General features: G+C 43.3%; 1 protein-coding gene across 1 annotated transcript in view; it reads right to left on the reverse strand.

The window, feature by feature from the left end:
* Nucleotides 1–14,324: 14,324 nt before the first annotated feature.
* The window catches only part of LOC134457567 (uncharacterized), a 37,013-nt gene continuing 28,396 nt past the window's right edge, over nt 14,325–22,941 (reverse strand). Inside the window, exons 4-7 of the mRNA XM_063209576.1 lie at nt 16,534–16,599; nt 16,217–16,413; nt 15,954–16,113; nt 14,325–14,890 (exon numbers count right to left, since the gene is read on the reverse strand). Of these exons, the coding sequence (XP_063065646.1) occupies nt 14,775–14,890; nt 15,954–16,113; nt 16,217–16,413; nt 16,534–16,599 (539 nt within the window). The 3' untranslated portion in view covers nt 14,325–14,774. The remainder of the gene's footprint in view (nt 14,891–15,953; nt 16,114–16,216; nt 16,414–16,533; nt 16,600–22,941) is intronic.

A 22,941-nucleotide genomic window follows, 5' to 3' on the forward strand; every position in this document is an offset into this window, starting at 1 on the left:
GCCAAAACATACCAAGGTGGAACAGAACGGTCACGGGACGAACGCGGTCTTTCTGCTTAGTTTCAGCCGGCGTGTTTTTCTCTGCCTTTCACACTGACAGCGTCGGCATGCGCGGCTAGTCCTATTCAAAATCCTCCCCACAGCCAAAGCTAGCATGCTACTCTGCCATGCCGGCGTGGAAAATACGCTCAAGTTCTATTTTCCAAATGCGGCGCGGCGCCGGCTCCCGCGCCGCTGACGCAAGACTACCGCCGGTTGGTGTGTAAGGACAGATAAGTTTCAATGTATTTTCACCGACGCCGGTAAAAAACGCTGCCGTTCCGCGACGCTTTACCGCCCTAGTGTGTAAGACCCCTAAGGGCCAAAACATACCAAGGCGGAACGGAACGGTCGCAGGACGGACGCGGCCTTTCTGCTTAGTTTTGGCAGGCGTGCTTTTCTATGCCTTGCACACTGACAGCGTCGGCGTGCGCGGCCAGTCCTGTTCAAAACCCTCCCCACAGCTAAAGCTAGCGTGCTACTTTGCCATTCATTTGAATGAGACACCGCCGGTTGCTGGCGTGAAAAATACGCTTGAGTTCTATTTCCCAAATGCAGCGCGGCGCGGAGCCGGCTCCCGCGCCGCTGACGCCCGACTACCGCCGGTTGGTGTGTAAGGACAGATAGGTTTCAATGTATTTTCACCGACACCGGTAAAACACGTGGCCGTTCCGCGACGCTTTACCGCCTTGGTGTGTAAGACCCCTAAGGATGCAGCACACACCCCAGGGAGGCAGGGTTGCCAGATGAGCCTGATGATTTTCAGTTCAAAAAAATACACAAAATCCCGCCCCAGTCAATTGATTACTATGGGCGGGTTTTTCTGCTAAATGCCATTTTTACCCTCACACGGCCATCCTAAGCAGCCCAATCTGGCAACACTGCAGGGAGGACAAAACTACCTACTAAGTCAAGAAATAACTTGGATCGCTCCTCACCTTTACTTGATTTTCTGGCCAAATCCATGGATAACAACACCCAAGACCATTAATCCATTAATTAAATCCATTATGAGGTGTCCCTCAGGTGCACTTTCTGACCCTGAAGAACAACGGCGGACTAGCGATTCCTTCACTAGGCACAGTCAGTCAAGGACGGTATGATTTCAGTCTTTGAAAATTAAAGTTACTACTAATTACTGTTCTCTGTTCTGTATAGTGTCTACGCACTGTGTAAAGTACTATAAATGTATTTTTGTTGTAAGGTGCTGAGAGCTGCATAGAGGGTCATCCGCCAAGCTCCATCAACACATACTGAGATTGTCAACTCTCCTACTCCTCGTCCGTGGGGAAATCGGAACGGAGGATGTGTTCATGCTGGGGGACCACATTGAGGACACACAGTTCGGGATTGACAACTATTCCTCGGATTTGCTGTCACTGGTCCTATCTGGGTGTCTTAAATCAGGATGCATCACATTGCTAAAATGGCCTCTATTGAATTCTAGAAAGGCAGCACAAGGACGAAGCTTTGTAAAGCAGTCCTTTCACAATCCTGTGTGTGTCCAGTTTTAGCAAATTAGCGACTTTTTGATGTCCCTGGCGACTTTTTAAAACGTGCATTTTCAGTGACAAATTCATTGTTTTCAACATGATTTTGACTCGGCGCCACCGTCAGAGCCGTTTCCCATGGATAAGCAGGGCTGCAGATTAGTAATGTCGTTTTGAACGAGTCTTTGAAGTGAACGAAGCGAACTAGTTCCCCGCCTCTCATTCACTTCGTTCATTGGTGAATCACCAGTCTCTGTCACTACTGTCAGTCAGTAGCAGAAGTGGTCGTCCAATGAGCATTTTAATCTGCGCAAAGGGGCGCCACTTTATCTCTAAATGTGATAGCTTAATACTATCAGAGCTTTTACACATATTAGTCCATAATTTAGAGCTCAGTAGCTCACCTAGTCCACAGTTCACAGCTCTGAACGAGCTGGCTGACGGTACCCATCCATTTGTCAGTTTGACGCAAGCCGTACCAACGCATTCAATTCATTTTCAATGAAATGCGGCATATCGTCGTTACCGGACTCGCAATGCATGTTGGGATTCCGGCACGGCGAGCGTGGGTCCGGTGGCACGTCAAAAAGTTGAGCTCTCCTGAAAGTTATGCAAATTAGCAGCGGCTGACGGACTGCGTTACCCAATGACTGTTGGCACATGAAGATGTCCCATGATACCTGTGGTCATCACGAAGGTGCATTTTCCCTCCGTCAAAGTAGATTTTTGACATCTATCGAACTTTTGGATGTACAAAATATAGACTACAAGCATTTATGTTGCATGTGCTTATGATGCCTGGGTTTAAATGATTATGTTCGATTTCGACCATAAGCATAACAACACCAGGCCAAGCTGTGTGTGAAAAAAACACATGTGCCGAGTTCGGTAAGAGCATTTTGAACTGTAATTTAGGGGATAGTTGGTTTGCTATATTGATAAAAACGGTTAGAAATGTAGATTGATGTACTTCCTGTATAAAAGTCCCGGGCCACGCGAGGTGTAGTAGCAGTGTGTCAACACTGGGACATCCAGTACGTTGAGCTGCTATAACGTAACGCTATAGTGGATTTCTAGCCTGAGCTCTGTCGGCACCTTATCTGTCGCTTTGGGGTCCTAGCTCAGTTGCCCTGGTAACAACTGTAAACAAAAGGCTGCAGTTAAAGTGGTAGTTCGCTATTTTAGACATTAAGCCCTGTTTGTGTGACTTCTGGGGTGAAGTAGAGATGTTCTCATCACAATTTTGACATTTGGTGCTGAACGGAGCATTTGGGTATCCAAGACTGCAGCCCCCCCACCTTTACATTGACTCCAATAGAGCACTCAAGCAATCGATTATAAAATGGCATTAAACTTTTGTTTGAGAAGACATGGAACTCACCGTGTGGTCAGTGGTAGACAGCGATAAATTGACCCGAAAATTGCAGCGAAACATGCCTTCTAACTGTTGTTTAGCATTTGGCGGACCTATTTTTCCCCAGACGCCGTTGAATAGCAGTAGACATCCAGCCAGTAGGTAGCGATAGTGTGTTGTTTATGTAGCCATCAAGGAGCGAGGTAGAACGGCTATCTTTGAGCGGGACTGGCTACAAAAACTACAGCTTGCATACAAACCATAGATAGTAACGTAAACAAACGCACCCCCATTTCCGGTCGCGCGGAGTAATACTAGTCAAACCAATACAATCAATGAAGACGGACAATAATGAATATATCTTCTCTGGAAGCGTATTTCGCGGTGATTTTCGAGCCAACGTATCGCTGCCCACCTCTGACCACTCGGTGAGTTTCATGTCTCTGCAAACGAAAGTTTAATGCCATTTTATGATTGATTGCTTGAGTGCTTCATTGGAGTCAATGTAAAGGTGGGGGGGCTGCAGTCTTGAATACCCAAATGCTCCGTTCAGCACCAAATGTCAAAATTGTGATGAGAACATCTCTACTTCACCCCAGAAGTCACACAAACAAGGCTTAATGTCTAAAATAGCGAACTACCACTTTAACTGCTCCGCTCCCTGACAGGATTTTTTCCTTCATTCATTCATTGAGGAGGATATACCTGCAGAATATAAGGTAACTGGGATATGATATATACACACACACACACACACATATAGTCTAGAGGATATGTCGAAAAGATGTTCACTTCCGGAAGAAAGCACGAAAATTGGTATATAGGGGGTTTTGGGGATGCTGATTCCAATTAGAAGCGGTTCCACGCTCACAAACTAAGGGATCTACTTCAAAAACACGAAATCCAAGATGGCCGCCATCGTAAAAACCTGTATTTGTTTTGAGCCATAACTTTGGATCTGGTTGTTATATGAGCATGATCTTGGTGTCAAAATGTAGGTTTTGTGGCCCAATAATTTCATTTAAAGGCAATATAAGCCTCTAACTAAAGTTATGACAAAGATATAGGGTGCAACAATTGCAGCAATCACATTGACGCATTTGTGTGAACTGTGCTGATTTAAGAAAGCGAGGCATGATGGTTTATGTTAGGCTTGGTGTATCTTATTCTAAGGTACTAGGGATTTGTAAGTATGTATTCATCTGGACTCAAATACAGTGTTGCCAATTTGGCGACTTTGTCGCTAGATTTAGCGACTTTTGGACCTGGCGACAAAAAAACACATCTGGCGACTTTGGCCACTTTTTGGTGAATCTGGCTACTAAAAACGCCCATGCGATCTATACCAAAACGTAAAAATACGTTTTTGCATTTAAATATCATATTTTGAACCTACACCCTTCAATGGACAATATATGTGATTTTGGTAGCTCTGTGATGGACATAAATGACAACATTTGCAGTCAAAAGTTGTTTGATTGTTATGATGTTTGAGTGTTATGATTTGGATATTTTAATTTAACTTACCAAGATGTCTGGATGCCAACCCATGTCGCCTACCGTAGACTATCTGTAATAGGCTCCTAATAATCGTGCTGCCTGCATTGATTTCCCTAGTACGGTCACTGTAGCATGTGTTGTCTCTGACTTCACGCAGACTTCACAGAGACCATTATATCGTGCCTGGAGTATCTTGAACTTTCTGGACTTGCTAGACCTTTACCAGATCCTTGGATCCAAATGGCACCCGAGATGTGATTGGAGTAATGCGCTCCGATTTGGACGTTTGATCGCCAAAAAGATACGTTTCTGTGTCTTCCTGTATGTGAGAAGCCAGGGGAGGTAGATGGACACTCCCAACTGAGATCGCTCCCGGACGTGTAGTCCACTAGCTCCGTTATATGGCGGTGGGATCGATAGTCTGGCTAGTGGGAGCGAGCCGACCGGGGAGCGTCCTGCGTTGGGAGCGACAATCAGGGAATCGAAGCCAGAAGCTAGCATGGCTACATATCATATGGATCGGATGGGCTAGGCTACATCTAAGCATCATATCATTTGGATTTGTTGTCAATGTTGGGCTATTATTTCGGGAGTCATCGGGAGCTATTTTAGCAAATGTCTCACCCTCTGCATGTGTGCAAAGAGTTTGTGTTCTGTCCACGTGAAAAACGGGGACTTCAAAGGGCATCGATTGCCGGTGTCGTAGTGTGACAGAGCAGGAGGTGTGCTGCCGTATTCGTGAATCGTGCTATGTTGTTGTTTCCCTAGTACGATCGGTTGCGTGTATTGTGTCTGACTTCACGCAATAGGTAAACACAGAGACCATTGTATATCGTGCCAGGAGTATCCTGAACTTTCTGGGCTTGCTACCTTTACCAGATCCTTGGATCAAAATGGCACCCGAATTGTAATTGGAGTAATGCGCTCCGATTTGGAAGTTTGATCGCCAACCAGATAAGTTTATTTGATTATTCACCCCCATGTTGAACTGTCTTCCTGTATGTGAAAAGCCAGAAGCTAGCATAGATGGCTACATATGGATCGGATGGGCTACATCTAAGCATCATATCATTGGGATTTGTTGTCAATGTTGGGCTATTATTTCGGGAGTCATCGGGAACTATTTTAGCAAATGTCCGACCTTCTGCATGTGTGCAAAGAGTTTGTGTTCAGTCTGTGTGAAAAACGTGGATTTCGAAGGGCTTTGATTGCCGGTGTCGTAGTGGTATAGAGGATTCCCTGATTGACGCTCCCAACCCAGGACGCTCCCCTTTCATCTCGCTCCCACTAGCCAGACTATCGGTACCACCGCCATATGACGGAGCTAGTTATGTTGTTGATGTTAGTTTTTTGTTTCTAACCCTAACCCTAACCTTAACCCTAAACCTAAACCTAACCCTAAATTGCTTATAAATATAATCGGGTGGGACTACACGTCCGGGAGTGATAGAAACACCTGGGACTGCACGTCCGGGAGCGATCTCAGTTGGGAGTCTCCATCCCCCACCGGTATAGAGCAGGAGGTGTGTCTTGACGAGCAGGAAGATGCGTGTCAGAGCTAACCTTGCACCAAATTGTGATTAAAACCAACTCGTCCCCTTTCAAACTCGTCACCAGTGTTGCCAAGTCCGCTTATTGGGCTTCTTTTTTTTGAGCAGTCGCTTTTAATTTTATAAAGTCGCGGGTTGCGGTTTTTTTGGACTTGTTCTTTTCAGGGTTGGGCTTGCTGTTTTCTCCTGCTCTGGTGGTGATTTGAATGTGTTTCTCAATGGCAACTTGTTTTTTCTCACTCATCCTTACAAGTGACCCTACTACAATATTGTTAACTCCCACTTTCTGTGGTCACTTGTGGGGATTTTAGCTGCCACGCAGATCCCCACAAAGAGCAAGGTCTTCCCTGACCAGGCACGCGACTGACAACCCACCCTTTCTGTCGCTTCTTTTGGGCTTGTTTTCACGACGCCCCTCAGTCGCTTCTTTTGGGCTTGTTTTTAGGACGTCAGTCGCTTATTTGTCGTAGAAAATCTGGCAACACTGCTCGTCACATTCTGAAGAAGCGCACCCTTCACAAAAACCTCAATATCTCCGATTGTAGCTGAATTCCATGGATACACCATGGTTCCCACACGTCCTGGAAAACCTGGAAATTTAGAGATGTGTTTTCAAGTCCTTGAAAGTCCTGGAAATTCACCAAATGTCCTGGAAAAAAAATATTTGTCCTGGATTTTGTTTCCTTTAACTTTTTCCCGATTTTGTTTGTGGTATAATTTTTACTCTTCTCCGAGTCTAGACATGACGATTCAATTTATATCCACCTATTGAATACATTATTACACACAGTTTGGTCAGGTTGCCATCTTTGATTGCACTTATACACAGTCATATTCTTTGACTCAGTGTTGCCAAAAGTCGCTAGTTGGATTGCTGAAAAGTCGCTAGCTGATATCATGGCGTTATATATCTCTCGAAAACCTGCTTACGGTCATAATAGGCCTACAAATAGGCAGTGCTAGCACCTCCTTACAAAAAATTGTAAAATGCATTGGGTCAGGTGTAGTCCGAGGACATTGCTTAAAGACACTGTGTTCATGGTCAGTGGGTGCAACGCCATAATGGATAAAATCTGAACTCTGTAACTTCGCAAAATTGGTCAAGAGAGGAGATCCAGTTGTCAGTGTTTAATGTAATCCCTCCTATCACTAGTCTCCTTAGTACTAACTGCAGAAGAAGAAAGTGACTCTGCATTGTGTGTCGCTGTGTATGTCCAAATTGTGGGTCCGACGGACAAAATATCTGTCCTGTATTATCCAAAAATAGTCCTGGAAATGTCCTGGAAATATCCTGGAAAATGATTTTTGAAAAAGAGTGGGAACCCTGATACCCGCTTCGGTTTAGCGTGGGTTTACTCGGCAATAAAAGCTCGTAGAGACACACCGTTTTCACCTACTAAGAGGGCAGCGTCTCCACTTTCAAACGAGTCATAACATATTTCAGTGGCCCTATCACATAATACACTCTGAGTCTACAAAAAACGTCAAAAAAGGGCTTAGAACACTGGTATTCTACGACATAATTCCGTGAGCACAGCCGGTATTCAATGTGTTAAGTGACAAAATCATTGTTTTTCAACATAACTGCAGCTCTGCGTAGCCGTGCACACATCTTTTCTAGAGATTTGCGCTGCGTGCATGATGCTGTGATGTCATACGTAACGTCATCTGGCGACTTCTAGCGACTTTTTTTTCAATCAAGCCATATTCTGTTCACTCATAAAATTACAAAAAAAGTTATTTCTGGAAGAAAATAAATCAATAATAATAATACGACTGCATTTCCGGAGAGACAATGCTTGTGGCTTATGCACACACACACAGAGCTGTTGTATACACACACAGAAACACGAGGGAAAGAGATAGAGGTCTGAGTGTGTGTGTGTGTGTGTGTTTGTCTCTCTGTGCGAGAGAGAGAGAGAGAGAGAGAGAGAGAGAGAGGTGTGTGTGCGTGTGTGCATGTATGGATATGCTTCAGGTGCAATTCAGCAATGGGGAGAGGTAAGGGTGGGATTCGAACCTGCAACCCTCTGACAGACCAACACCCTACTCAGTAGGCCACTGCCACTGACTGTATAGAGTGGCCGCAGCAGCATATTAGGCCACGGTTGCCCAGGTGACAGCAGAGGTCTAAAGTTCTACAAGGCTGCATGTGTGTGTGTGTGTGTGTGTGTGTGTGTGTGTGTGTGTATGAATGAAGATTCTAAAGGTGACAGTTTGGCAGTCAATAGCTGAGTAATATGTGCAGCCTTATTTTTACGCTGTCATATCTCCAAAAGTTTTGCAAGTTGTTAGATGATATTGACACACAAAAGGCACAACCCTGCTCTTCATGTCAAAGCTAAGATCACTTTTCTAGGCCAAATGGTTCAGTAAAAAAAAAAGACATATTCAGGCCTATGCGCTGAGCTGTTCACACATTTGTTTCTAAGTGAATGAGGTCACATCATAGGGATTTTAAAACTGTTCTCTCTGAAACATTTTTAAGAGTTGGCTTATGATCTTCACACAGTTTGTATTCAGAGCCAAGACCTCTCTGACAATGCCTTTACCTAGTCGATACCTAGTTAAAAAACCCAGGACAAGTCACCTCTCACTCTAACTGCCACAGTTTGTGACATCATCTTGACCATTCTACCATTCATTTCAATGAGGGGGAAAACAGAGAGAAGACTGAGGAAAAAAAGTCTGGTGAACAAATGAAAGGGGGTAGGCCAGCGAAAAATACACCACCCTGGGCCCTTTTCGAGCCGTTCGTTTTGGCACTCGAACCGTGTCTCTATCTCGAACGCTGCAACGATTCAAAGCCGCCATACTAATGAATGGCGATTCCCATAGGCCGAGCTGAATGGAAAAATGTAGAATTATAATAAACTCTTGATGAACAATTAGTATGCTTTCCCGCAAGCATACTAAATAAACTGTTGGAGAACAATTAGTATGCTTGCTGGGGGCAAGCAGAGGCCTTTGGCAAGCATACTAAATAATACTATAGGACTATTTCATACATGGTAGACACACTCATCTGCTGTTATGAGGACATCTCTGTCATCTGGGAACTGTCCATTTGTTACCAGCGTAGTTATCTGCATTTGCCAGAAATGCCTGCCAATCTGGTAACAAATGAACAGTTCCCAGATTTGGACTACACTACCAAAGATGCAGTTTCCAAAGATGTATTCCAACTAGAGGTGAAGTGCAGCTGTACTAGTATTTGTTCAAATAGACCTGCCAGATCTCGGTGCAAGTGCGTGGAGGCAGAGTTAAAGTGCACAGTCACACGTCTGTGTAAGTGCACATGCAATTTCTAAGACTGACCACTGACTGTTTTTGCATCTGTCATAGTTATTGTAGAGTGGATTATTAAGTGTTAGCCCTATGGTCTTCTGTTTGCTTTTTGAATGCAAGAAAAAAATGATATTTCCCATAGTATTCATCATCATCGTCATCATTATTATTATTAGTGATTTACTTTCTTCCAGATATAAAGTTATGAATAAAATGATGGACTGACTGAAAAAAAAGCTGGTACTCATGATCCTAAATTCATTAACTCAAAGATGCAAGTTGGGTGCTAAATATCACATAGGCTTTATGCAGCCATATTTGTGTATCGGTATCCTACGTATCTGTGTGCTTCAGGGATATTCTGAACAAATCAAGTAAAGTGATAACCCAGGCTTTATTTACAATAACTTGTAACAATAAGTTATGTTTCATTGCAACTTTGAGGGCATTTCCACCTTTTATCTTAAAAAAGCCCGGATTTAGCTGTCCATTGGCTAAAAGTGTGTTTATTACATAGTGTGTCGTTAATCTGGTAACCAAATATTTAGCTCACCGGTTTCTCCTCTTCATGCTGAATCCATACATATCTCATATATTAAATTTGGTTTAACTAATCAAAAGTAATAACAGTTTATATATTTTAGAGCGCCCCCCGCAGGCCATTTTGTTATCTGTGTGTTTGACACTCGAACTCAAATTGTTCTATAGACCCTAAACTTCAACTTGGAAGTGAAAACAAAACTTTAACACCAGTTTGAAATGACTGAGCCTAATACGACCCCACTAAAAGGATCTACAAGTATAAAAATATAGCTATTGCAATAGAGCTCTTCAGCGTTGACGTCAACTTGTATGCGGCGTTTGGACTACCGGTTCCATGGCGATTTTTTACATTGCAAAACGCCATAGAGATTCAGGTTTGGCAAAAATATAAGTTGCATGCCAACAACGAACATTAGCGTGTCCCCGCATCCCTTTCTCATTAGTGGAACGGATCGTATCATCATATTGGTGTATTCACATGTTAAATCATGACGATTTTAATTCAATATTGCTAACCCCTTTCTGATCATTAAAACTTCCGAACTACATACTTTCCTTTGGTTGCCATGGGTACAACCCTCCGCACGTACATGCCGGCGCCGCTTCTGTAGTCGCCAAAAGTTTCCGGGTTTAGCATATGGACGCAACATCGTATTTATGTCGAAGTTTGACACAAAATGATCAACCATGTCATACCTACAGCCTATTTTTAACACCCTCGACCGTTTGCGGGGGTTCGCTAAGCGCGTGCTTGCACTCGGAGCTTATTTGAAACTGGCCCCTATGCATTCCCAATGGAAGCCGGAAGCCGATAGGAACCAGGAAGTCCTTAAATGCTAACATGAAAGACTACAATCTACTACATGCTTCCGCGTTACTGAAGAACTCTATTGCGGCCATCTTCAATTTCTCAACTTTGAGGTGAATCCTTAATATTTTGAAGCTCAAATGGCTTACTCATGACTTCAGCGATAACCAAAACCTATAATTAGTCATCAAGATCAATATTCTAGTGCATATTCATCCAAAGTTGTGGATAACTATAAATTTGGCCATCGGAGATGTCAGCCATCTTGGATTTCTCGATTTTCAGTGTGGTACCTAGGTTTTGCAAAGCAAAATGACTCATAAATTAATTCAGCAATCCCAAGAACCCACATTTAGTCGCAGAGGTCAGGATTATATGACATACTGTATGCAACCTAAGTAATGAAGAATTGTTCATTTGGCGGCCATCTTGGATTTGTCCATTTTGAGGGTGATCCCTTGATTTTTGAGCTTGGAGCCGCGTCTTATCGTAATCAGCATACCTGAAAACCTTTGTATACAAATTTTCATGCTTTCTTCCGGAAGTGAACATCTCTGCCAAAAATCCTGACATATCCTCTAGACTAATATGTGTATGTAAGAAAACTATTTAACGTCATAGACTAACCTTGTATGTAACGGTACATCTAAAAAGTATATTTCTAAAGTTTTTAGTCATTAACGTTCATTTAATGGGTACATGCTAGCATTAACTTACCGGCATTAAACAGTAAGATACCTGCCAGCTTATCTATGTGTAGTGTACGGAGTCATTTACATAATTATTAGTTATTGTGAGAAAGACGCTAAAGTTTATTGAATTTGTGGGATTGTTTTAAACCGTGTCCGTCAGATCTGAAGATGACGCTTCTTTCTGAGGAGAAAAAAACGTATCTTCTTTTGAGGGAACATAATTCCTGAACAGCGCTATTTGTCATATCAAAGCTACTCATCTGTCAAGTTAGTTCATGGGTAGCCCATGTCGCAAGACTGCCCTTTGAATGCAAGACAAATAAATGAATAAAAAGATGGGCAAGTAACTCGCTCAACCAAGATTGAAGCGCAATTGGTTGTGTCGGTCAAATCAACAAATTCACGATGTAACTTCCTCAATTTGACTCACTTTGACAAGCCCAGTGTTAAGTGACAGGTAGTCTATTCTTACAAAGTCTAATATAGAGTTTGACTTTTCATTTTACTAGATGTACATGGACATGTCGGTGGTGGAGGTGGAGGAAGAGGAGGTTGCCCTCGCCCTCGTCCGAGACATGAAGCCGGCGCTGGAGTGGGTGTGTCAAAATATGGAGAGGATGGTGGGGCTGGTGGGGACACCAGCCTATTGTCGCCTTGCCCCAGAGGCACAAAGGGCCGTTGCCTCCACCCTGGAGGAAGATGAGGACCTCAGGGATCTTTTTTTTCTTTCGTTTTACAAATTTTGATGACATGGACAATTTTCTTTTTATTTTGAGGGACACTAGGGGGCTCTGTGTCAACGCCTGTTTATGGCCTACATAATAAAATATATTTGATTTAAATTGACTATCTTGCTTCGTCTCTCTGTCTCCCCCATCTGGGCACTTCAGTGCTATTCAGTATGTGAAACCACAGGTTTTATATTTTTTTTAAAAAAATGTTTTGCGGAAGGAACCTGTCCCGTGAGCCAATGCGAATAACAGGCTCTATATATATCAGGTCAGGTGGTAGTGGTGGTGTACCAGTCTTATCATCGTAGCCTTTCGGACAGCCTTTGAGTTGCTGTGTCTAGGCGGAGTTTTGTCGTTTATTTCAGCTTTCAAAATGTTGCGTAAACAACAGCTATACTTCAGGAAATGTTTTGTAACTTTTTATAAGGACTTAAACTTGCAAGGTGTGCATTGATCACGTTGCAGCTTGTGCAGTTTAAATTGGTCATGCATGCGGTGGGGAAGCAGGTAAACAAAATTCGTTCTTTTAATCATGTGAAGTCTGTATGCCGATGTGAATTTGCACATTGTCCATGTGTTCTGGCTTTGGCTGCCACTTGTGCCCAGACGGTCTTACCGTAGTTGGCTATTACTCTCCGAAGCCACGTGCTTGAATGCATGCAAGTATTTGTGTAAGGGCCATGCCGTGATAGTTTTTTTTCAATAATGTAACGACCTATGGTCTAGATTTTATGTTAAGTGTGTTATTAATTGCATGTTCTCATGTTCTATGTGTTTCCTCTTTACCTTGTCCCCTGTCCGTGTGTCTGTTATCTGTTTGTGGTATTCTGCATTCTGGGGGGCGGGGGGCTAAGGGTTAGAATGTTGCGAGTTCGGATGTTCGAGTGGTTGTCAAGAGTTACATGTATGAGGGTTTGGCGATACAAATAAACCTTCCTGAGGAATAGCAACTTCTGTCCTCGTCCTTCTGGTTTCCGGAAACGCTACAATTGGTGTCAGAAGTAAAGCGGTTTGTTTATTTTATTTTTTTTCCCTCACGTTTCATTTCGTTTAGGGTCAGGGACGTTTGGGCTAGACGAGTATTAATGACAGCTAGCCTCTGGCTTGTCATTCTTGTTCGTGAACGAGGAGCCAGTGAACTGACTCCAGCCAATGGTTTCCATGACCACGAATATACAACTTGACGTGGCACAGACAAAGGCATACTTCTAGTTGGTAATGCAACTTGTAAATGATCATTTATGTATGGAATAGCGGACGACGAGGTGTCCCGATATCAAGGGAAATAACGGCTGTGATGCATGTACGTGATTTCCATCCGCTTTCAACCTGCTCGCTCGCCTCGCGTGGTGACGTAGCATCGTTTCCCGGTCAAATTAGCTTAGCTAGCAAATGCTGTGGTCAAACAACCGTCTCTCTTCAATCACAAACACTGTATGTACAAATAAAAATGATGAAACATGAGCGAATATATTGGTCACCTTAACCCAAGTGTCGTTTATTTTAAAACCATCTGTGAAAAACGATCGGCAGATTTGACACCACCGAAATCAAAACAGCCTCCATTTTTAATATCCCAGTAGTGCTGGTGACGCACGTGACGTCATGGCGTTGAAAGCTCTCCCATTGGTTAACGCTTCGCGGTACCGTTAAATTGTTCAGCCAAGCTCAACTTTCTCGCCTCGCTCGCCCACCCTCGCTTCCCTACGTCACCACCTCTCGCCTCGCTGCCGCGTCCCAACGGAAAATAATGGGACGCCACGCTTGTACCGCGTTGGAAGCGCCCATGTAAATCAGGCGAAATGGACGAGGCGGAGCGTTCTAAACAGCCTGACGGCGCCGCCGAAGGGCTGTTCGCTTCGCCAAGTGCATTTTCCCTTGATATCGGGACACCTCGAAGGCCGCTATTCCGCTTATCACCCGGACCCGTTACCAGCATTTAAGTATTAATTTATTAATGTATTAATAAGTTGATCTAAGGCTCCGTGAGAAAGTAGATTCACCACTGCGCTTGGTACGTTGCTATGGGCACCACTTCCTAATCTACCCAGACAGCACACTTACGTCTTGCCAACGTTGGCAGGATGCTTTTTGCCCGATGTAAAATACATCGGCACGACGTCTTTGAAAGGACCGTTTGCTCATCGGCAAGATGTTGGGCAGACGTCGGCAAATAGGCGACAGGCGATGGAGAGCCAACGTTATGCCGATATAATTATTTATATTCCTACCATGAGCCGACGGTTGCCCGCCTTATGAGCTCATGAGCCAATGTTTAACCGATTTAATTACGACCTACTCGGCGCATCTCATTGAGCTGTGAGGAACCCTGGCGTTTTGAAGAAAATCATGTTTGGGATATCACCTGACAACCGCACTTCCATTAAGAAAACGCCAGAAAGTTCTCACTTCTGCTGAAGGGTTGCGCCGTTATCTGTGGTCGTCCGGAGCTCACTGAAACCAGAGGGCGTCAAAGTGATATCTATTTGTGGTGTAATAACAACAGCACATGGTATTGTGCAGCTGCACCAATTTACTCCATTGTAGGCTACCTAATGACTGTGTTATTGAAAAGCACTGAAAAACCTACAAGGACCCACAACCTCAATCCAACCTGTTCAGAATCAGCTTGTCGTAAGAGACGTGCATTGCTACGTTTACTTTATCGTCCTCAACTAATTGGCTAGGCTTAAAAGAAATACACGAGATGAAGATTGCAAGGAACATAAAACATTTATTTAAGATAAAAAAAAATGAAAATGAAAAAAACTTTGGCCTATCAAGTGCGCCTTCGGCGACCTCCTTCTCTATCCCCGCTCAGACGCAGCCAATTCTTAATGGCCGTCTCCACCTCGGCCTCCGTTGACGGCGCTGCTGGATTGGCCATCACAGCACCTGCACACACAAATAAAAAGAAACAGAAATTAGGCTAGGCATGGTGTAGTGGTTAAAGAACTGAATAGCAAGGCATGAGTTTGCAGGTTCGCTTTCCAGTCCTGCCATAACATATGGCCAAAAAAAAACTTTTGGATAGGCCTAAGTGTCAGCTAAGAGTAATAGTAGAAAATAATAATTCAACATGCCTTTACTGGGAATTCGGTTTAGGAATTGTTCTGGTCTGGGCATAATAATAAAATAATAAAGATAATAAAATAAAAAACATGCCTAAACTGACGGAATTGATCTTATTTGGGCATAATAATAAAAAATGATAAAATAAAAACGTGCCTCAACTGATGGTTAGGTTTAGGAATTGTTCTGTTTGGGCACATTTTCGCATGAAGATCACATTGTAAACATCCATATTGGTTAAAAGAGTTGTTGGCCCTGGAACAACGTTAGGGATGTTGTCCCTGGAACGACGTTGCAGATGTCGTCCCTGGAACAACAGTTACCCAAGGAAATTGCGACGACCCAAATTGTCCATGTTATAAGTGTTCTTTAAAGTAGGCCTACTGAAAAAATCAGACTCAAGTAAAAGTATTGGTAGCTCTCCAAAAAAACATCTTATAGGTAAAAGTCAACGTCACTGACTAAAAAGTTATTTCAGTTAAAATCTTAAAGTATCTGAAGATTATTGTACTTAAGTGGGCCTGCTGTAAAAATAAATGTACTGAAGTTGTTATCAGAAGTACAAGTAAAAGTAAGCAAGGAGATGTGATTGTGGACTTTGATGGTGGACTATAATAATGGAAATGGAGATGTGCACACACAACCAGACAGGGTCCGTGTAACGCTTAGCAGTGTATTGATCTATTTCCCCATATCCAGTGGAAAATAGGAAATTGAACTGGGTTTTTTTTTTTCAATTTCAAAGGTGTAAGGGTATGATTTTTTTTTTTAACTACTAAAAAAAACATTATATGTCAATTCTCGTATTGTTTGGTATAAATGATGGCAAACTCAAAACAGTTATTTTATCTGAGTGTATGTAATTGTATATTTTGCATGGACTTACCAAGGATGACCTGGTGGATGGGCCTGGCCTTAATTCCCGTCTTCTGCCCCCTTCCACACCAATTTAATTGTGTGGCAAGCTGATGCGTGAAGACCCTCGAACAGACCCTCCACACAGTGTCCTTTACAGACTTTCCGCCTGCCAGGGATAGTTGACCAATCTGTAAAAGCAAAAAAACAAAGACAAATCAGTTGGCTTGCTGCATGATTATCTGACAATAAAATGGGCCTCGTTTGCTTGTTTGAGACACTGTTGAGACGTACCACTTTGAGGCGGAAGACCCCGTCCGTCTTCAGTTTGTTGTCAAATATTGACAGCTCCTCCGCGGACCCTAACGGCAGCATGGGCAGGGTGATGGCCTCAGCAGGCCCAGGGGTGTGCCTGCTCTGCAGCAGGCGGATTATGTGGTCAACCTTCACCTGGAGTTCCCCCACCTGCTCCATAAGAAACCTTTCGACAGCTGCAGAAAGCAGGATGACAATGTGAAATACATGTGTAATTTTTAACTGTGGCGAGGTCTTTTCAAAAATCCAAATTCAAAACAATTTTATTGACGACTGAGCAGAGACATTGGCCATACCTGTGCATGGAGTTGGGGCGGCTGGGGTTGTTGTGTTTTGTTGTTGCCGCTGCTGCTGGACTTGAGCTGGAGGTATGAAAAGAGGAAAGAGTGACAAAGCAAGGTGAATAAGACAGCAGGCAAGTTAGTCATATGGACTTGAAAAGGGGAGCTAGAGGGATTGAGAAATATTTTTAATTTGAAGATTGAACATATTTGACTGCTATTTAGGCCTACACTTAACTTTACTTAAGTCTTAGCTTGACATCTTCTCAACGTTAACATGATGCCTTTTCATATACGAGCTGCACCGGCCCGTGTGAGATTAAAAATGGGGAGGGGGGGTGGTCACGTGACTGGCGAATCAGCTGATTCGGGTATCTGGTGTGCACAGCAGAGGGGTACCAGGGTTTTTGTGTGGGCACGCACATCGTTTTCAATACTTTGACACAGTGATCTGGGAATACGAAGTCATGTAAACTTAGCCTTAGATTGGGGTAAGGGACTGTTCGTAATTTACCGGGGGGGGAGGGCTGGCGCGTAGGGGGGGGAGGGCCATGATGAAAAAAATGAGGTGGAGGGGAGGGCCATGGCATAAAAAATCGGAGTTAGGGGGAGGGCCATGGGGAAAAAAAACGAATTTATTCTATTTTATTTTCATTTATTTTTTTAAATAATAATAAAAAATGCTCTGAAACACATCGCTTTGCTATGCAAGGTCCCGGGTGCATAGGCCTACTTTAGCACTGAAGCATGTATCTGTAGTCAAAAAACGATCAGCGCTGACCCTCTTTCACTTGCTAGTGCTAGGAAGGAACATGAGCGTCATAGAAAATGCCCGTGAGCAAATATCAAACTAGCTGAGGTGTAATAGGCCTATGGGCTAAACACTTTGGGAAGTTTTGACAATGAATTGGATGGGCATTTCCAGAGGAATTTTGGAGAGGTGTTGTAGTCAACTGGTGGTCACAGCTTCTGGTAAGTCATGATTTTATTTATTGGCACCGCCGTGTGCTTTACATCTGTATTCAATGGTCGCATAGCACCGCCGAGAGAGACGTTTGTTTTGTTCAGCTTGTGGTGTCAAGGTAGTACAGGGATTAAAGTTTTCCGTCGCTATGACGGATTTCCGTCAACTGGATTTTCGTTTGGACGGATTTCCGTCTTTATAATTCATGTCAATTAATTTACAATTTTTACTTTCCAACTGAACTCAAACCGAGAGCACTCCTGGTCATGAGAAGGGAAGGAGAGGTGTGTTTGGTGTACGGATTTAGTTATACACGCGCCATCACCGGTGGTGTCATACAACAGATTCACTCAGTAGTTTTGAGCCATCCCCTTTTCTTCCGTGTTCCAAAAAAATAAAAATAAAAAGTACACGAGCGGTCAGCAATTCGGTTGTGGCGCAGCGCGAGAGATTAAAAAAACAAATAGCCAACATTGTTGCTGATGGCAGAAAAGAAAACAAGTGTAATACTATGTTTAAAGTGCCATGAAATGACAATCATTAAATGAGTTGGACTGATATTCCAATATGGGCTAATAATGCATATGCATGGAATGCATAGCTTGAAGAAGGTAGGACACGTATGTTTCCATTATCATTGCACCTGCCGTGGCGGATAGTTAGAAAAAAATGAATAGTTTACTTCGACTGCGCATGATGTCCTTTTCATGAAGGGGTTGCCTTTTAAGCATTGTGACTTTTACTAACATTATTCATAGCTCTAATGGGACGGCTATCATAAGCAGCTAGCTAGGATATGCCATGCGTAATACCATGCCTTTCATCCTCAAAGTTTAGCGCGTTTGACTGGCTACGTGTAGAACTAGCTCTAGTTGTCTTTCTGACAACGGATAATGTACAGTCTCATTTGTAATCATAGCATATTAACTTTGTTGTTGCCGATATATATTTAAGAAATAAGTTAAAAATGGGTTGCATTTTACAGGGGTCACGGAGGATATCCCTGGCAGAGCCAATATTTTATGCCACGTCTTGCTCTGGGAAACAGTGTTCTGATGGGTGGACTCATGGTCAATAAATGCCGTTTCGGTGTTTCTTTCACTTTCAAGGCTTGTTGTAGGCTACTGTGTGATGCTATTTTTGCTAACTGGAGTAGTGTGCAGCAACAGTTGTGTGTGTGCTTGTTTTTGAGTGGCTAAACGTCTGTGCCCATCTTCTCGGACTATACGCTTCGTTTCAGTTCAGTTATTTGCGCACTGCGCACTCAGGACTGATGGGTGGGTGGATTGTCTTGATTCGAGTGGAAAGTTGCGCGACAAGCTTGGGAAAGTGTGTTACTTTTGTTAAACGATAGACGTATGTCTGTGACTGTGTCGTGTCCGCTTGTAGGAGAGAACACGAGTGCGTGTAGGAATCGGGGACGTTTTTTAAATCAATGGTAAGCGTGTGCCCGGCACCGCACATCGAGAAGCAAAAAAGTACCGGTAGCCATAGGCTTTCAAAACGGTAGAACACACGAGGGAGACTACAGGATGAATAGTGAAAAACATACAAAATAACCAACAACTAGTTTTCTCCCTCTGATTGCTATGACCAGTGCATTATTTTTTTTTAAATGTCAGAAATACTGCAAGCAATGCGCACCAGTGCTTTCACCAGAACAGTGTTTGCCCATTCTGATGGGAAAGAAAAATATAGCCTACTACTAAAAAAAACCCATAATGGGATCACTGTATCAACGCATTGCAATTCCAACTCAATAATTCTATGATATCAGCTAGACCATTTTGAAGCAACACTCATTGTGAATCCATTCTGCATAATGTTGTGAACAATTCATAAATAATGGGTAGATATAAGAGGAAATAACCAAAACATGAACCAAATTGCAGTTCAATGTTTGCAGTCTGATATAGTATCCATTATCCCTCCATTCTCGGCCATTTCTAGTCAATCTGGTGGCCTAGGCCTGCCCCTTTCCCTCTTTCCTTTTTCTTGTATTTAGAAATTGGCATCTGTAAACATAGCATTGTAGGCCTACATCTGATTGAGCACATCTGATCTAGTACCTACAGGTACATTCATACTGAGTGTGTATATAGGCCTACTGAGTGTATAATGAATATTCATTGTTAATGTGAAGTGTAAAGTTTTATGTTGGTTGAAGTTCTGATTTTGTGGCACTTTTTAGTTTTACTGGCGCCCTCAAGACATAGGCCTTTTCTGCTCTAGGCGACTGCCCTGTCTGCCTATGCCTAGTGTTGGCTCTGGCACCGTTCCTTGCATAAAACCAGTGTATGTTTCGTTATGAGGGCAGAGCCTGGCTACATTGGTTTTCGTTGGGTTACGGAGTGATACTCGATCGGGTGCCTAACCGGTAAAAAAAGTTCAGTCAGATGACTTTTTTTTGCTTTAATCCCTGGGTAGTAATAAAAGTGGTATTAACAGCGATGTGTTGGCTTGGGCATGCATCAACATACACGGTCTTAAACCCATTGGAGGAGCTAACTTGTTGTGAGGAGAAGTGTCATCACTGTGATCAAAAACGGACCAACTAAGCAAGGAATTAGGTGAATTTAAAGTGCGACGGAAGAAGGGAATGTCACCAAAATTGTGCATCGTGTCAGGTAAGAAGTGACTTGTGTTTCTTGCGGTGGAGATTGGATTCGTAGTAGCACATTGGTAGGCTAGGTCTTGCCTATTGCTGGTGAAGTCTATCTTAGCCTCGGAGTTGGCTATGGGGGGAATCTTTAGCACAGCCGATGGTGTGCGTGGCTTGTCTATCATAGGCCTATAACTGCTGCCAAAGTTGACCGCGGTGTGAAATGGCTGTGCTATTGTTAGATGTTTTGGACTTTTGTAGTGGTGGCGATTTGTTCCTTTTGCCTCTTGCTGCTGATTTGACCACCGTTTAGCGGCACCTTTTAGTGCGTCTTGAATGGCCAACGCCAAATGCAAACTAGGCTTTCACACTCTCCCTGTATCAATAGCCAGCAATGGCACCACCTGCTTTGGCGCTTAACCTAGGCTACTTCTCTCGCCGATCACAGCACAAACTCTTTGGCCGTCAGAGTGTAATCACATTCGGGAAGCAGTAGGCCTATCTATGCCTGCCTGTGTGTGCGTGCGTGCTTTTGTGCGCGGGCGGGGAGACAAGGCAGGGGTCCTGATCGTATGCATCTTGATACACAGTCGCAATTGCAAGAAAATCTAAATTGTTTGAAAGCCCGGTCACCTCTCACAAGTGCATCGCATAGCCTAGTCATGCATTTCTACTAATTTCACACATTGTAGAGACTGCCCATGGAGAAGAGAGAAACTGTCACGGCAGCGCGATTTGCTCTTGAACACGCCGTCACCTCCACATTAGGTGCGCGTTTCCCTTCCACAAGAAGAACTTAATAATTTTGAAGTGAAATGTTAAACAAAAAAAGGTAAAATCTAGTCATCCTTGGTTAGGCTACATAAAACATGAAGAAGTTAGTCAGATGGGATTCGCCATTCTTCATCTTAAAATTGATTAGAATGCAGGAAATTGCATCTAAAAAAAACTTTTTTTTTGGGAGAGGACTCCCAGACCCTCCGCTGACCACAGCACCCCCTGGTCAAAATGAGTCCCAGCGTCCCTGAAATGTGTCTTGGTGACAGTGGAGTTAAAAGGCATCCCATGCAGCCGCAGTGGTAGATTCTAGCGGCTTCTCATAGGTATCCACTGATATCGATAGCACATAATAGTGCAGACAACCGCCCTTGATGTAGGCTACTCTGACTTTTGTCATGATGGTTGTTCATCTACCAATTTTACATATTACATGTTTGTACCTGTAGGGGGAGGGCCATGGGAAAACAAAATTGAAGTGGGGGGAGGGCCATGGGGAAAAAATTGAGGTGGAGGGGGGGGGCCATGATTTTTTTTTTTGACCGGACTTCCAGCGCACCAGCCCTCCCCCCCCGGTAAATAACGTACAGTCCCTAAGAAATTGGGGAGGAGAGGGGAGGAAAGAGTGAAGGTCCATGTGCTTCGGAGAATGAGTCCATTTGACATGGAAATTTCAATTTCCATTCAACACACTTGGGCTGAATCTCAAATGGTGCACTTGTGCACTTTAGTGTTCATGTTTCAGTGCGCATGCCGTATTAGTTACGCACTGAAACATAGTGCCCGAAGTGCACAAGTGCACCATTTGAGATCCAGCCCATGTCTGTGCTCTTTGAATCACTGCTACACTCCTCATAGCCAACCCGGTCTCATCAGTATCTTCACACTGGCTCTTCGGCCCTCTTTGGGCCTGCTTAGTAGTTTTCTTATGGATTTCTTTGTTGGTTGTCTTTTCCTCTGCTGCTCAAGTGGCAAGTGCAACAATGCAGATCACCTTTTTTTTCTAACTTCTTACTGCACATAGGGATCTAAAAACAAGCAGGCTGTCTGATATGTGGTTGTTAAAGTAATATTTGTCTCATGCCAACATGACAATTCAGTGCATGTATGTGGTTTTTTTTTGTTTGCTATTTTTCTTTAATTTCACATTAACAGACTTGACTGAGTTGTCCAAGCATATGTAGTCAATGTCATCCAGCTGATAATAAAACTACTTCACTGGTTTCTGGAAATTCCAATGCATGTTTCACTTGACTCTTCAGTAAACAATGTCACAAATGTATACATGGGCACACACACACACACCGCCATGTGGCGTTTCTGAATATGTTCAATAAATGTGCGCTAGATCAAAATGTCGTCTTGTTTTATTCAGTCACTGAATTCATGCATTACCTTATAGTGTGGTATGAAGTGTCATTCCGTAGGATTTTTGTGCTAAAATTGATTTTTTTTGCATGATTTGCTTTGTTTGGGGTCCTACTACTGAAAAATGATGGGTGTCGAATTTTCTGACCCCGTTATACCCCTCCTCTATGGGGCGCTTTCTCGCCCTGGCCAGTATAGCTATCTTTGCTAATAATGATCACATTTTCACAATCTTGGTGTCAATTTCAGGGTTATTGATGATGCTGAGTCCATTTATGACAGTTTCATTTTGATCAGAAGTTGCTATTAGACATATTTTGTCCACCGACAAGCCTGCTGTGGGAGATATGACTACGATGGCATCTGTCTCATTGGATCTATGCACATCATATACATAATAAAGATTTCAATTTTATTAGGGTCAGTACTGTGAGAAAATGATGGGTTTCAAATGTATTACCCCTCCAGGGGGCGCCTTTTCACCTCGGCCAGGATACGTATTGCAACCATAAATGCAGCAATAAAGATCCTATTTTCACAAACATGGTGTCAATTTAGGGGTTACTAAGGATCCTGAGTCCATTTATGGCAGTTCTAGTGTGATCAGAAGTTGCTATTACACATATTTTTGACATTTAAAGGCTTGTCCACCTACGGGTCTGTTGTGGGAGTTATGACTACTATGGCATCCATCCCATTCCGTTACCCAATT

This window comes from Engraulis encrasicolus, chromosome 10 (assembly GCF_034702125.1).
Source record: "Engraulis encrasicolus isolate BLACKSEA-1 chromosome 10, IST_EnEncr_1.0, whole genome shotgun sequence".
Taxonomy (NCBI): domain Eukaryota; kingdom Metazoa; phylum Chordata; class Actinopteri; order Clupeiformes; family Engraulidae; genus Engraulis; species Engraulis encrasicolus.